General features: G+C 27.4%; 3 protein-coding genes across 8 annotated transcripts; 1 reads left to right on the forward strand and 2 right to left on the reverse strand.

Moving 5' to 3' along the window:
- Positions 1 to 44: 44 nt before the first annotated feature.
- LOC119669456 (glutaminyl-peptide cyclotransferase) lies at positions 45 to 2,454 on the reverse strand. 2 transcript variants are annotated; one of them, XM_038079351.1, is made up of 2 exons: positions 2,290 to 2,454; positions 45 to 1,342 (listed from the first exon to the last, which is right to left on the reverse strand). In XM_038079351.1, exons 1-2 carry the CDS (start codon positions 2,437 to 2,439, stop codon positions 389 to 391), a joined length of 1,104 nt encoding a protein of 367 aa, XP_037935279.1. In that variant the 5' UTR covers positions 2,440 to 2,454; the 3' UTR covers positions 45 to 388. The 2 variants fall into 2 exon arrangements, with proteins under 2 accessions (XP_037935279.1, XP_037935280.1); XM_038079352.1 differs by lacking the exon at positions 2,290 to 2,454 and adding an exon at positions 1,442 to 1,696.
- A 210-nt stretch (positions 2,455 to 2,664) lies between these two features.
- Positions 2,665 to 3,265, reverse strand: LOC119669457 (vacuolar ATPase assembly integral membrane protein VMA21 homolog). The gene is made up of 2 exons (XM_038079353.1): positions 2,986 to 3,265; positions 2,665 to 2,928 (listed from the first exon to the last, which is right to left on the reverse strand). Exons 1-2 carry the CDS (start codon positions 3,049 to 3,051, stop codon positions 2,683 to 2,685), a joined length of 312 nt encoding a protein of 103 aa, XP_037935281.1. The 5' UTR covers positions 3,052 to 3,265; the 3' UTR covers positions 2,665 to 2,682.
- A 2,815-nt stretch (positions 3,266 to 6,080) lies between these two features.
- On the forward strand, positions 6,081 to 10,421 carry LOC119668509 (4F2 cell-surface antigen heavy chain). 5 transcript variants are annotated; one of them, XM_038078041.1, is made up of 8 exons: positions 6,081 to 6,181; positions 6,708 to 6,888; positions 8,032 to 8,258; positions 8,347 to 8,358; positions 8,441 to 9,690; positions 9,774 to 9,779; positions 10,070 to 10,216; positions 10,273 to 10,421. In XM_038078041.1, the coding sequence occupies exons 2-8, from the start codon at positions 6,729 to 6,731 to the stop codon at positions 10,346 to 10,348; spliced, it is 1,878 nt and encodes a 625-aa protein (XP_037933969.1). In that variant the 5' UTR covers positions 6,081 to 6,181; positions 6,708 to 6,728; the 3' UTR covers positions 10,349 to 10,421. The 5 variants fall into 5 exon arrangements, with proteins under 5 accessions (XP_037933969.1, XP_037933970.1, XP_037933971.1 ...); XM_038078042.1 differs by lacking the exon at positions 9,774 to 9,779; XM_038078043.1 differs by lacking the exon at positions 8,347 to 8,358.
- The last annotated feature ends 2,369 nt before the right edge of the window (positions 10,422 to 12,790 follow it).

A 12,790-nucleotide genomic window follows, 5' to 3' on the forward strand; every position in this document is an offset into this window, starting at 1 on the left:
TTTTTTTTACAAAATATTTAAAAAATTTTTTAGGTCAACAAAATTTGTTTAGAATGTGCATGAAATAAAAAAAGTAATTTGCTTAATTTTAATACAGAAACAAATCAGTAACTCATATAATTGATAACAAATTACTAATTATCAGATACCCTACGTCATTAAAAATAATTACAAGCATAAATATACATTGTTACAGTTATGATAAAAAAATTAGACGATAATTCACATGTATTGAAAAAGCAGTTATTGATAGGCAAATAGCAGCTGAAATAAATTACTTTATAAGTACACACGCTATCAGAACATATAATATAGGTTTCTAGTTTCAGAGCTTTAATAATAAATTAATTTAAGAATTTAATATCCTACACTATAACAAAATTTACAACTATTTTTCACTATCTAATATACCCAACAGATATTCTATTGTAAACACACGTATTATTTTAGCTATATTTTCTGTGGTTGCATAATCAATAACTGTTTCATTATCATCCTTTGTATGCCATACTGATGGGAAAGGAGTAGGTATCACATGTAACACTGGTACGTCACGTCTTAAGAACGGTATGTGGTCGTCCTCAATGAATGATGATCGCAATGCATTTGGTTGAAAATATCTATTTGGATTGTGTCTTATAACGCCACTGGTACTATATCGTTCTAAAAGATTCGATTCAGCAAGACGTTCTTCAATTAATAATAGTCTCGAATACCAGCTCTCAGTATTTTGAAAGAAACTGTAAAATTTCGGATCAGGTGCACCGATTAAATCTAACAGCACTAACATATCGATGCGATCTAGAAAGCCTTCTGCCTCCCATTTCTTAGCTAAATGACGTGCTCCGTATATTGAATCATGTGGACCCCATTCTTTAAAAGCTTCTTCACCATCGAAAAATAACAACATTAAACTTAACTTCGGATTATTCCGGAATGGCTCAAGTTCTTTTCGTAGTACGTGTGCTAAGTTGAGCAACATTGCACACGGTACCGCAGAATCAGTTGCACCAAGAAATTCAACATCTGGCATGTATTTGCTATCATAATGACAAGCTAATATCAAAAAGCGCTCCGCTTGTGGATTTAAAGATGCAATAATATTGTGAAAATGAAGTTTTCCGAATATGGGAACTTGGTCGTGAAATTTATGTAACTTCACCGACCAATTCAAGTCTTCCAAACTCTTTTTAATGTAATTTCTCACCTTTTCATGACCGTCAGTGCCAACAACACGTGGAATCAGTATCTCGCGCACTGAATCACGAAGGTGATTTACATCGGTAAGTGGACTAAGTTCAAGAAATTTATCCGGCGTCAATTCTTTGGTGTTATAACTTACCTAAAATAAAATATACAATTAAAAAAATTTACACTATAGTTAATGTTATAAAATATTATAAAAATATGGCTAAATAACACTCGTTACTAATTAAGTCACCTGTTTACGGCCAACAAGGAAATCATCCCCCAATCGAGCTACAGTAGAAGCTATCAATGTAATTGTCAATAGCAAGTGGCGCATTTTTTAACTTTTTTGAAATAAAATCGACACGAAGGCACTTTATCACTAAATTTTACTATCTAAGTTTGGAATAAATTTGAATTCTACAAGTGTTTTGTGTTTATTTTGTTACGTTCACTTTATTAATACAGAAAACATATGTTTTTTATGCTCTCTTCAAAACAACGTAAAACAGGGTGACTCTTCTCATCGATGAAGACATGCAATTTGTTAACACAATATGTTGAGTGATATATTTTATTATAAGTAAACGAAATGAAGAGAAAGTTAGAAACGGAATGTTATTGTTTTTGAAGATTCATTTGTTTTGCTTAAAGATTCTTCAAATAAAAAAATTGCTATGAATCAGAGTCCTTAAACCTTAATATTCAGAATATATGTATTTTATTGTAAACTTTTTCTATCTAAGCATTAATGTCTGCATTTTCAATTATTTCGAAAACAATTAAAATGTTTCTGTTGTAATAAACAAGAAAACTTGAAATAATTCAGAAAAAAAAACATAATTAAGAATGCATGAAACGTATGAAATATTCCAAAATCAAAATTATAAAAAGGAGATGAAAGAAAAATTGAATTTGTTTTCAATTCAATTCAATCAATTCATAAATCCACTAAATAAATAAAAATACTCTACATAAGAATGAAATAAATCAATTATTTTAATGGGTATAATCATTAAAGTTGCTTCTTTTACTATATCATATCATCATTTATAGAACTTCATGCTGCTAAAAACATTTTTTCGCAAATTATTTACTTACCAAATTATACACATCGAATTGTTGACCTAAATTATAAATTCTTTGTCGGGGCCATAATGGAGATTCAATAAAAGACTTCTTCAATTTTTCTACAACACTTGTATAACTTCTAAAGTAATTTTTATTAATTGTATTTAGCAAATATCTCATTTTCACAAATCATATATCCAACAAACTGGCAGTTTATCTTATAGCCATTATTACGCAAACATGTAAAATACTTATGATTTTTGCATCACCCAACATATATGTAAACACTCTTTTAATTCTTTTTTTGTTTTTGTTTTCTTAAATTAGAAATGCATACAAAGTACATAATACTCTCGATAAATGTGAAACATATGTTCTTAAAAATTAAGATGTCATTTAAATTGAAAAATTCTATTTACAAAACTAATCACGCTTTGTCTGCTTATCTGCATCCCCCCCAAAGTAAGCACGGTAAACATAAAGTCCTAATGCTAAGTGCAGCGAAACCACCGCTCCAACAGCAGCAAAAATATTTGTTCTTATTTCTGTCATTGTAAACAATTGATCCAAAACAACACCCTTCAGCAGAAAAAACGTCACCACAGGTAGAAATACAATTAATGAACAATAAAATAGAACAGTTTTAAAAGAGCTGTAATCTACGGAGTCCTGCAAATAATATTAATTAGTAATAAAACATCTTTGACTGAAAAAAGGTATACAAACATTGGTTTTTTGCTTGCTTCCTCCTACATTATTTCCTTTTTTGTTTGCCATTTTTAATATTTTCATTCACTCAAAATTCATTACAAGGAATCTTTCTTTAATTTGTTTTACTGCCTTTTCGTCAATATATCGGCATGTCAAAATGTCATGTGATATATTTTTTCAGCGAAATTCGCTTAAATTTTAGGAGTTGCCATACACCTAAAAAGACCATTGACGTGTACATATTTGCAACTCAAACGATATACGAGAAAAACGTAATCGTTTACGTTTACATTGTCGAATATATACAATAATATATTTTTATGTATATATGTATGTATAATAAATTTATTGAATTATAAACTATATTTATTTATAAATTTTGATTCTTTTGACAAAAAACGCAGTTGCTAAAATGTTTAGTCACTTCACAACTAGTGAAACCTCTATCTTAATAGTGCGTACAAATGATCAACTTTAAGCGAGCAACATGACACTGTTTTGTTCTTTTTTACGAAATTTAAAACCTGCCGAAAACACATATTATAATAATGAAAACGACATAACAATACGAAATACCAAGCTAAACACTTTGTTACAAATTTTTCCGTTAGTTTTTCTTGCCCTAATTTGAACAAAATCATTGAAAGCTGCTTGTTTTGCTTAATCCGCGAGTTAGAGTAAATTGAGGTAATGTAAATTGAAATTTCTTGGGGATTTTTTGCACTGCACTTATGCAAATATTTATTTATTTATTTATTGCACTTTTATATTATTTTAAATAAGTAAGTTAAAAGTTTTCAAATCTTTGTTATATATTTATTAAACATCTTATAAAATTTTCACAATGGTAATACCTAATTTATCTAATTTATATTATCTAATTTACCTTACTCGAAATTCTGGTAAATATCAACATTTGCTGCCATACCGACATAATTTACTATTTCCCTTAATTTACCATCAATTTACTCGAACTCGCACACGATCTATATATGTTTTCCTGTGTTGTTTGCTTTTCAATATTGAAACACGTTCCTACTACAGCTAAATCAATTAATCAAATTAAAATTTGGTCGTTCCATTGGGATAAGTAGACTTACGCATATGAAAGAGCTTGCATGTGTCAGTAACTTCTGTAAAAGTTTTAGGAGAGCTTTTGTTTATTTACATTTGTGAATAAATATTATTTAATTTTGTATTATTAGCAGAAATTAATTAATTGATCATGAAAAACGCAGGATATACAAAAATTTTGTTTTTAGCTTTTATTTAAAAAAAACAAACACTTTAACAAATTCTTACCTTTTCTTTGTTCGATTTGTTTATTTTTTTTTATTTACATGTCAAATTTCGATTATTTCCCTTTTGGGAAATATATTTTGCAATGTTGCATTCGATATTTGAGTATAATTTTCCTTAATGTATTCTTAACTAAGGACGTGTGCGAGTTAGGCTAAGTTGATGCTAAACCTAATGGAAGATTTTTTGGGATTTTTTGCATTGCACACATTTAGCCATTTATCAACACGTATCGAATATTCACTACATTATCGGCACAACTTAGAATTTCCCCCATTTAGAACGCAACTTAACCTAACTCGCACACGTCCTTAGCCTAACTCGCACACGTCCATTTTCTTTTTTCATAATAAACAAATCATAATAAACGGCAAACAGAACTTTATAAACTGCGTGACAACCTTTTTATTTTTCTTGACTTAAACTTTCTTACTTACGTTTCTTACTTATTATGAAGGTACACAGTCATTTTTTTGGTAAGTTTAATTTAAATTGCTCTAATTATTTTTTTAATTGCAACAGAAGAGTAACTTCTAATATTATTAATAACATGCAATCAAAATTATTATAATTTAGGACAATATTAAAAATATATTCAATTAAGTATTTTACTCTAATATTCACAGAATTGGTTTTATTATTTAAGTTAATTAAAATGCATTTTTAATTAATATTTTTTTTCATTAATTTTCATGATTAATATGTCTACTTTCTCTAAACTGTATAATTTTTAAAAATCAGATTTTTAAAATTTCAATTTTTTTCTTCTCGAGTTCTGCATAAAATGTTTTTACTGCTTCTCCTTTAAGTTATTCATTTCTAGCAAAAATCTTTATAAGTTTCAGAATATTTTAAACATCCACCACAAAAGTTGAAAATTTTCTTGCTCTAGACTACAAAAATATCACCAATGTTTGTCAAATGATGTGTTGAAAAATTATGTAGTCTATTTCATTAAGAAAGACCACTGAACAAATACAAATTCATAATAAAAAAAGAACTAAAAACGTTTTTATAATGCATTTTATTCCTGTTAGTAAGACTAAATTTTTTTTTACTAAAGTTTAATATATTAGTGGTCTTATTATTGGCTAGTTCATTTAAAATATTTTGCGACTGAATAGAGACTTGTAAACATTAACAACAAATACTTACGTGTCCCTACAAGCTGCTGTTTGTAAAAATTTAGGCCCATAAAAATCACTACCAGTCAACATATTTTTCAATATTTTGCAATTCTCTTCAGACAATCATTTAACTTTTTAAGAGATTTCTACTTCAACAATTATAGCTGACAGGTTAAAATTATTTTGAATATTTTTTCAATATTTTTTCGTTATTGATATTGCAATGAACCTATAGGAAGGAGTAGCAATTTTTTTTGAGTTTGCGATTATTACCAAAAAATCAACTTCACTTTAAATTGTGTATACTGCAAAATAATACAGTAAGAAATTTTTGCATATATTGTTAGCACATATGTACATATATATAAATCTTTGGATGTTAATAAAACGATGTCAAACAAAAAATATCTTATGTGCAAAAATAATCCAAATTTTTTTATCAAAATATTGAAACATTGTATAAACCTGCAACGCACTGATACGCATACGTTTGCTTTAACCAGTTTATGGTCTTTTGTATTCAAGTCCAATAAGCGAACATGCATCCTAACTTATGTATAATACACAAAAGGAAATTGATATCAATATACTTGTTTTTAATTGTATATTTGCACACATAAGTATATAGTGTGTACAATACATACTAGTGTAAACTTAAACAAGGAATTTTTAAAGAAACGCTTCAGTGCAAGTCTGTTAGGAAAGCTGAACGTTTGATAGTAGAAGAAGTTTAATAATAAATTATTACGATAAATAAATTAATTTTAAATTTGGTTAATATAAAGGTATGTATATAAAAAAATGTTGATTTCATTAGATTTTAACATATTAATATTAGATCTAATAAAATAATTAACCTAAATAATTAATTTAATTCAACAAAAATCGTTTTTTAATTGCTTAAACAAATTAATTTATTATACATTTATTTTTTATTTATGTATTAAATACTAAGGCCGTAAATTATGTTGGTATGGCAGATAATGTTGGTATTTACCAGAATTACGCGTAGGATAAATTAGGTAAATTAGGTGTTACCACTGTGAAAATTTTATAAGATGTTTAGTAAATAAAAAAAAAATTTGAAAACTTTTAACCAAAAATAATAAATAAGTGCAATAAATAAATAAATATTTACATTAGTGCAGTACAAAAAATCGCTAGGAAATTTCAATTTAATTTACCTCAATTTACTCGAACTCGCACACGGCCTAATTAAAAGATGTATGCCTTTATCTTCACATGTATACACGATTTTCGAAATAATTAGTTTTTCTTTTTTTTTTCTAATGCAACATTGCATATCTGAAGCGAATATTCCAATAAAATAATATGGACGACACAAAGTTTTCTCGAACTACTTGTTTGAAGATAAATCAACTGAACGGGAGTGGTTGTGAGAAGCAGCTACCATATTTCCAAGAGATTTATAAATCAATTTGTGAAGAAAGCGTGCAGTCGCAGTATTGCAAAAGTACGACATTAGAAAAGAGTAAGTACTGTTTTATTAATTTATTTTTTTTAAAAAGTAATTAAAGTATTAATGTCTTTAGTCTTAATGAAATTCTGGTTTATAAAATTTTTGTAGAGTAATTTTAGTGTGCTTGTATACATAATATTGGTTTTCTTTATTTTTTATAAATATCATAAATAATAAGTGTGTAGTAGAATTCTATTAAATAACAAAAGAGTATTTCTGCTACGATATAATAAGTAAAATCTGCTGACTAGATATTATAAATGAATTATTACAGAAAAGTAATAAAAATTTTTGAAAGGGTGGAAATGCAATTAAAATCATTTTTTCTGATGCAATCATTTAAAATATGACGTTCAGTGATGTGGGCTTTTTTATAGTTTTTCTTAAACCACATTTTCATCAAAATGTGGTTTAAGAAGCTTAACGAAACTTAGTGTGATTTACTCTACTAAAATAGTTTTTATTTTATTTATAATGCAAAAGTTTTTTCTTCTCATAATTTTTGTAATTTAGATAATTTTACACTACTATTGCGTTTTGAAACAATTTAGAATTATAATTTATTAAATTATCTTAATAAAATTTATTTCAATATATTAGTGCTTAGCAAGCATCATTGGTAGAATCTGAAAAAATCAATCTAAGCTCTCAAAGTTAAATGGAAGGTCAAAGGTCGCGAAGCATATTTTAGGCGAAAATAATTCTTCATAAGCATTGAACAAAAAATTGTAAGAAAGTATTCAATCAATAACATCTTAAATTCATAAAATAGAATTAATTCAGTAAAAGCAAGATGTATATAACTAATTGTCTAATTAGACATCATTTAAGGGTATTAATTTTTTTCTCTTTAAAAAAATTAGATGTTTGTAGAAAAAATTGTTTATAAATAAAATTATTTCAATAAATTAATTCCATGAATAATATTATTAATATGTCTTTAATAAATCTTTATTATTATTATCGTGTGAATTTCACACATACCAATGTTTTGATTTCCGACTAAAAACTGCTCTTACCGTCGACTTTAAATTAATATAAATTACTATAAATTACTATCTTTTGTTCACGACCAGCGATAATCTTTAAACTTGCCCATAATCGCATTAAAATAAAAAACCTTCAATTTATTTATTTATATTTTTGTTTGTATAGGTAACGGCAAATCTGATATTTCCATTCAACAGACAATTAATTCTGAAGATAAAGTTGACAATAAAATGGTACAAGAAGATAATAATGTTAATGATGGTGCCGACGAGCAGATGCTTGGTGCAGATGATAACGAAAAGTTAGCTGAGAAACGTGATGAAGTAAAATTCATCAAAGGAGACCACCAAAATGGAGATGCCAAAATTGATATTGGCTCAGTTAATGGAAAGGTATGCTATTTTAAAATACTAGGCCTCTGTAAAATATTAAGTATTGTTTTTATTATTATTATATATTTTGATAAATAATACAATAAAGGAAACCGCACAAGTAAGATGTTCACATTTCACAAATTATCTTAATAGTCATATTTATTTCTAAAAATAATTTTTTTTTATTTTTCTTTAAATAGACTTTTACTGGCATGACCAAAGAAGAATTAATGAAGTATGCCAATGATCCATTTTGGGTTCGACTACGCTGGATTTTCTTTATAGGATTTTGGGCGATTTGGGCTGGCATGTTGGTTGGAGCTATTTTTATTATTATAGACGCACCTAAATGTGCAGCTCCTCAACCATTACCATGGTATAAGAAAGGACTTCTTGCTAAATTTAATTCCCTTGATGTTGGTTCAAATGATGAAGCTGTAAGTTTAAAGTTACAAGCAACTGGAGCCATATATGAGTTACCAGCTGCTTTAACATATTCTGTAAAAGATCCTGAAGTTGAACAAAAAATTAAGAACATTGTGTCAACATATAAAGACAATATAAATGTAATTTTGGATATAACTCCTAATTATGTAACAAAGGACTCTGTCTTATTAAAAGATGCTTTGGCTGATGAAACCAAACGTTCTGCATTTATTTGGATTGAAAAAGCAGAAGTACCTAACAATTGGCTTTCAATTGTAAATGGCAGCGCATGGGCTGAAGTGCAGTCAGGCAATTATGTTCTATCCCAATTTGGTGATGGACTTTATGATTTACATATGAATGATACAGTAGTAAAAACTGAGTTAAGTGAGACTCTAAAGCATTTATTAAAACTTGGAGTAAAAGGATTCCGTTTTAAAAATACCAAGTATTTTATGCTTACCAAAAATATTCGGGATGAAGTTCCTTTAAGAGATTCAACTTTAATACATAATCAATATGGTTTTTGGTCTCATACACAAACAACATTCCAAGAAGGCCTTGGCGATGTTTTATACGAATATTTGGCCGTAGTTAAAAATGTTTCCGCTGATGCATTCCTTTCCGTAGCTGATGATATTATACGTCCTGAAAACTATAAAACTAAATCTGGTGATTTAGGCATTGATATACCTATTTATGGACGTTTTACACATGCACTTAGTGGTAGTAACGGCAAGAAACTTCACAGTGAATTGGTTAAAACTTTAGAGCCATTTATGTCAAACACTTGGTTACAATGGAACTATGGTGATATTACAATGGATGACAACATTAATCCTTCCGCCATTGGACTGTTTGTGTCTTTGTTACCTGGTGTACCAGTAGTGCCAGCAGACTCTGGTGTTTTTGACAATATGGCTCATAGCACATATAAACAGATTGAGCTTTTGCGTTCTTCTCCATCGTACATGCACGGTGAATTCAAGATATATGATTCTTCTGACCTAGTTGCATATTCCAGGTAATTTTTTTGTTGCAGTAAATTTTAAAATATTTTGTGTAACATTTCCAAATTTTGCTTTTAATGCTTCACTATAACATTAGGCAAAGGTGAGATATAATATAATTCCAGTCGAATTTCAAAAATAAAAAATTTATTGGAATAGATTATTGCGAGATTTTACTTATTTTATTGTATTATCTATGTTGTTAAACGCTTAATCTAAATATAAAACTATTAGTTGGTTTTTCGGGGACATTTATATAGAAAATGACTATAAAAAACAAAAATAAAAAACCAACCAACAGTTTTTTTTGGTTCACAAAAGTTTTTAACAAGAAAAAAATACATTTAAAAATTTATTGTAATAACATTAACTTACACTTTTTTGTAATTTTAGAATAAAGTCTGGAAACCCAGGTTATTTTGTGGTATACAATCCTACTGAATTTACCCACACTGGTAATTTCAGCAACTTGGAACTACCAACGAAAATGACGGTAGTTGCTGTCAGTGACAACTATAATGCCACTGATGTACACGCAAAGTAAGCTTAGAAATAAACTCATATGTGCAACATTCTAACTTAATTTTATTTCGTAGGGTATCTGTGGATTCTTTGGAAGTGTCTTCACGTTCTACAATCATACTTACATATGTTCCTGTTAAATCAGGTTAAAAAATATATATGAAGAATAATAGTTCCAAATGTATTATGCATATTGGAATAAATAAAATTCAAATTGATTAGCAACAAATTTTACTTGTCTTTTATTAGTACATGTACTTACTTATACTTAATGTTGTCTCTAAATGAAATTGTACGTGATCGCCCACCAGTGGTCACAGGAAGATACAAGGACATTAGATTTATCATCCCATTAATAATACCAGCAATTAATAAATGTCCCGTATTTAATTACCGATGTAGGGCATAACGATGCCCACAAACAGAATAGAGTAAAGGTGACATATCATCAACTCAACTATCAACACACAAACAGGATCTGACCATTCCTTTCTTATTTTTATAATATTCAAACTTAAATTATTCAATCATATTCAAAACTCTTCCGTTTTTAATTTTAGAAATATATTTATGAATTATTGTATTCTAAAGGTCTTTGCTGTTCCCCTCCATTATCATAAAAAACTATATTTAAAGTTTAAAATAATTCGATGTTATCAACTTGTGAATATGGTATTTCTTAGAAATAAATTGATATATACGTAAATCATGCAAAGGTAAACGGTTCAAATTCAAACATTTTAACTCATTAAATAAATTTCACTAGGTGATAAATGATTCTTAATGCCCTTTCAATATTTTAATTAACAGATAATAAGTTTCATTTTTGAAATAACAATTGAAGAGATAATATAGACGCATATTTCAATTACAAAATTATGATTTATAAAAATATAAACAAGCCAAGATGATGTTATTTTCTTTAGTTTGTTTCAAAATAAAAGTATTTTTAAAATAAATTTGTAATAACACGTTTACACTGTTTAAGATGCTAATTTCGATTTATTAAAATAAGTTAAATCACCATTTATTAATTTTTTTATAATTGATAAAAATGCTGAAGTGAAAAAATAAAAGTTTATACATAGATTAGTTTTTATTATTGTTTTTATTATTATGTAGTATTGTCCATTAACTATCACCGATGTTAAGGAATTATAATACTCCACCTAATACTAATATTATACTCGCCGTAAGGAAGAAGTTAAACAAACGTCGCAACTTTGGTGATAGAGTAGTGCATAGACTACTATATAATAGTGAAAACAAAAAGAAAAACTAATCTATAAGCTTTAATTTTTTCACTCCAGCTTTTTTACCAATTATAAAAAATTAAAAAATAAACCAACAGCTACTCCAAATTTATTGATTTCATTGCGATCGTGGGTTCCTTTACAGATTATACCAATTTGATGGGTATTACAGATTTTATGTTTATCTCGAAATTCACCACCTGTACACCAGCAAAGCGCAGGGATTAGTACATATACATGTATATAATAGAACATATACATATACATTTAAAAAAATTTAATATAAATTTACCCAGGAAAATGTCCGTGTCCGAGTAAATTGAGGGAAATAGTAAATTATGTCGGTATGGCACCGGATGTTGGTATTTATTAGAATTTCGAGTAGGGTAAATTAAATAAAAATGGTAAATTTCGTGTTACCATTGTAAAAATTTTATAAAATGTTTAATAAATAAATTTGAAAACTTTTAACCAAAAATAATAAATAAGTGCAATATATAAATAAATATATACATAAGTACAGTGCAAAAAATCCCTAGTAAATTTGAACTTAATTTACCTCAATTTACTTGAACTTGCATACGGCCTCTATGTAATTTATTTAATTACAACAAAATTCTTTTACGTACACTTTATATCAATATCAAACACTTGGTACTTGAGGTCTGAAAAATTATTTACAAATAATTAAAAACAATACATAATTTCAAGACCATTGATGAAGGGTATTTGGTAATACCAGAAACAGCTGTACGGTCATCCAAAAATTCAATAAACTAAAACAATATAAAAAGAATTATCTTTTTTTCGAAACCTCTCTGTAAAAATGTAACCCAAATATTAAATTGGCCCAAAGTATAACCAATCAGCAAAATTGATGACTTATTATTTTCATATTAATACATATTTTAAATAAAAAACTGGCATTCACTTCTTGTTATTTTCTCACTCTATTTTCGTTAACAACAAAAATGAATGCCTTGAATAATGCTATCATTTACGATCTAAGTGCGGTGTAATTTTTGATCGTAATACTGCAGACTGTACTACATGTTTTAGTGCACTCTCATAAGGTGTATTTGTTGAGTTGAAAAAAAATTAAGATAAGAGTGTTTCGAAAAACAAGAGAACGCATTTAAGCAATTTTCATTGAAAAAAATATATTTTTAATAATTGCAGTGTGATATAAATACTTTATATTTTATGTAAAATTTAAAATTTTAATTCAATTATATTGATAGTAAAATAAATAAAGTGATTGCAATAATTAAATAAATATGATTACAACAAAAGTTATACACAAATTTAGTATACTTAAGGAGAGAAGTTTCAGTTTTAC

Source organism: Teleopsis dalmanni, chromosome 1, assembly GCF_002237135.1.
Source record: "Teleopsis dalmanni isolate 2A chromosome 1, ASM223713v2, whole genome shotgun sequence".
Taxonomy (NCBI): Eukaryota; Metazoa; Arthropoda; class Insecta; order Diptera; family Diopsidae; genus Teleopsis; species Teleopsis dalmanni.

Bases quoted from the DNA above. Each gene is read 5' to 3' on its own strand.
- LOC119669456 (XM_038079351.1), bottom strand. From the start codon at position 2,439: ATGAGATATTTGCTAAATACAATTAATAAAAATTACTTTAGAAGTTAT. The intron at 1,343-2,289 runs GTAAGTAAATAA...ATTTTATTTTAG, and splicing joins AATTCGATGTGTATAATTTG to GTAAGTTATAACACCAAAGA.
- LOC119669457 (XM_038079353.1), bottom strand. From the start codon at position 3,051: ATGAAAATATTAAAAATGGCAAACAAAAAAGGAAATAATGTAGGAGGA. The intron at 2,929-2,985 runs GTTTGTATACCT...TATTATTTGCAG, and splicing joins GAAGCAAGCAAAAAACCAAT to GACTCCGTAGATTACAGCTC.
- LOC119668509 (XM_038078041.1), top strand. From the start codon at position 6,729: ATGGACGACACAAAGTTTTCTCGAACTACTTGTTTGAAGATAAATCAA. The intron at 6,889-8,031 runs GTAAGTACTGTT...TTGTTTGTATAG, and splicing joins AAGTACGACATTAGAAAAGA to GTAACGGCAAATCTGATATT. The intron at 10,217-10,272 runs GTAAGCTTAGAA...TTTATTTCGTAG, and splicing joins GCCACTGATGTACACGCAAA to GGTATCTGTGGATTCTTTGG.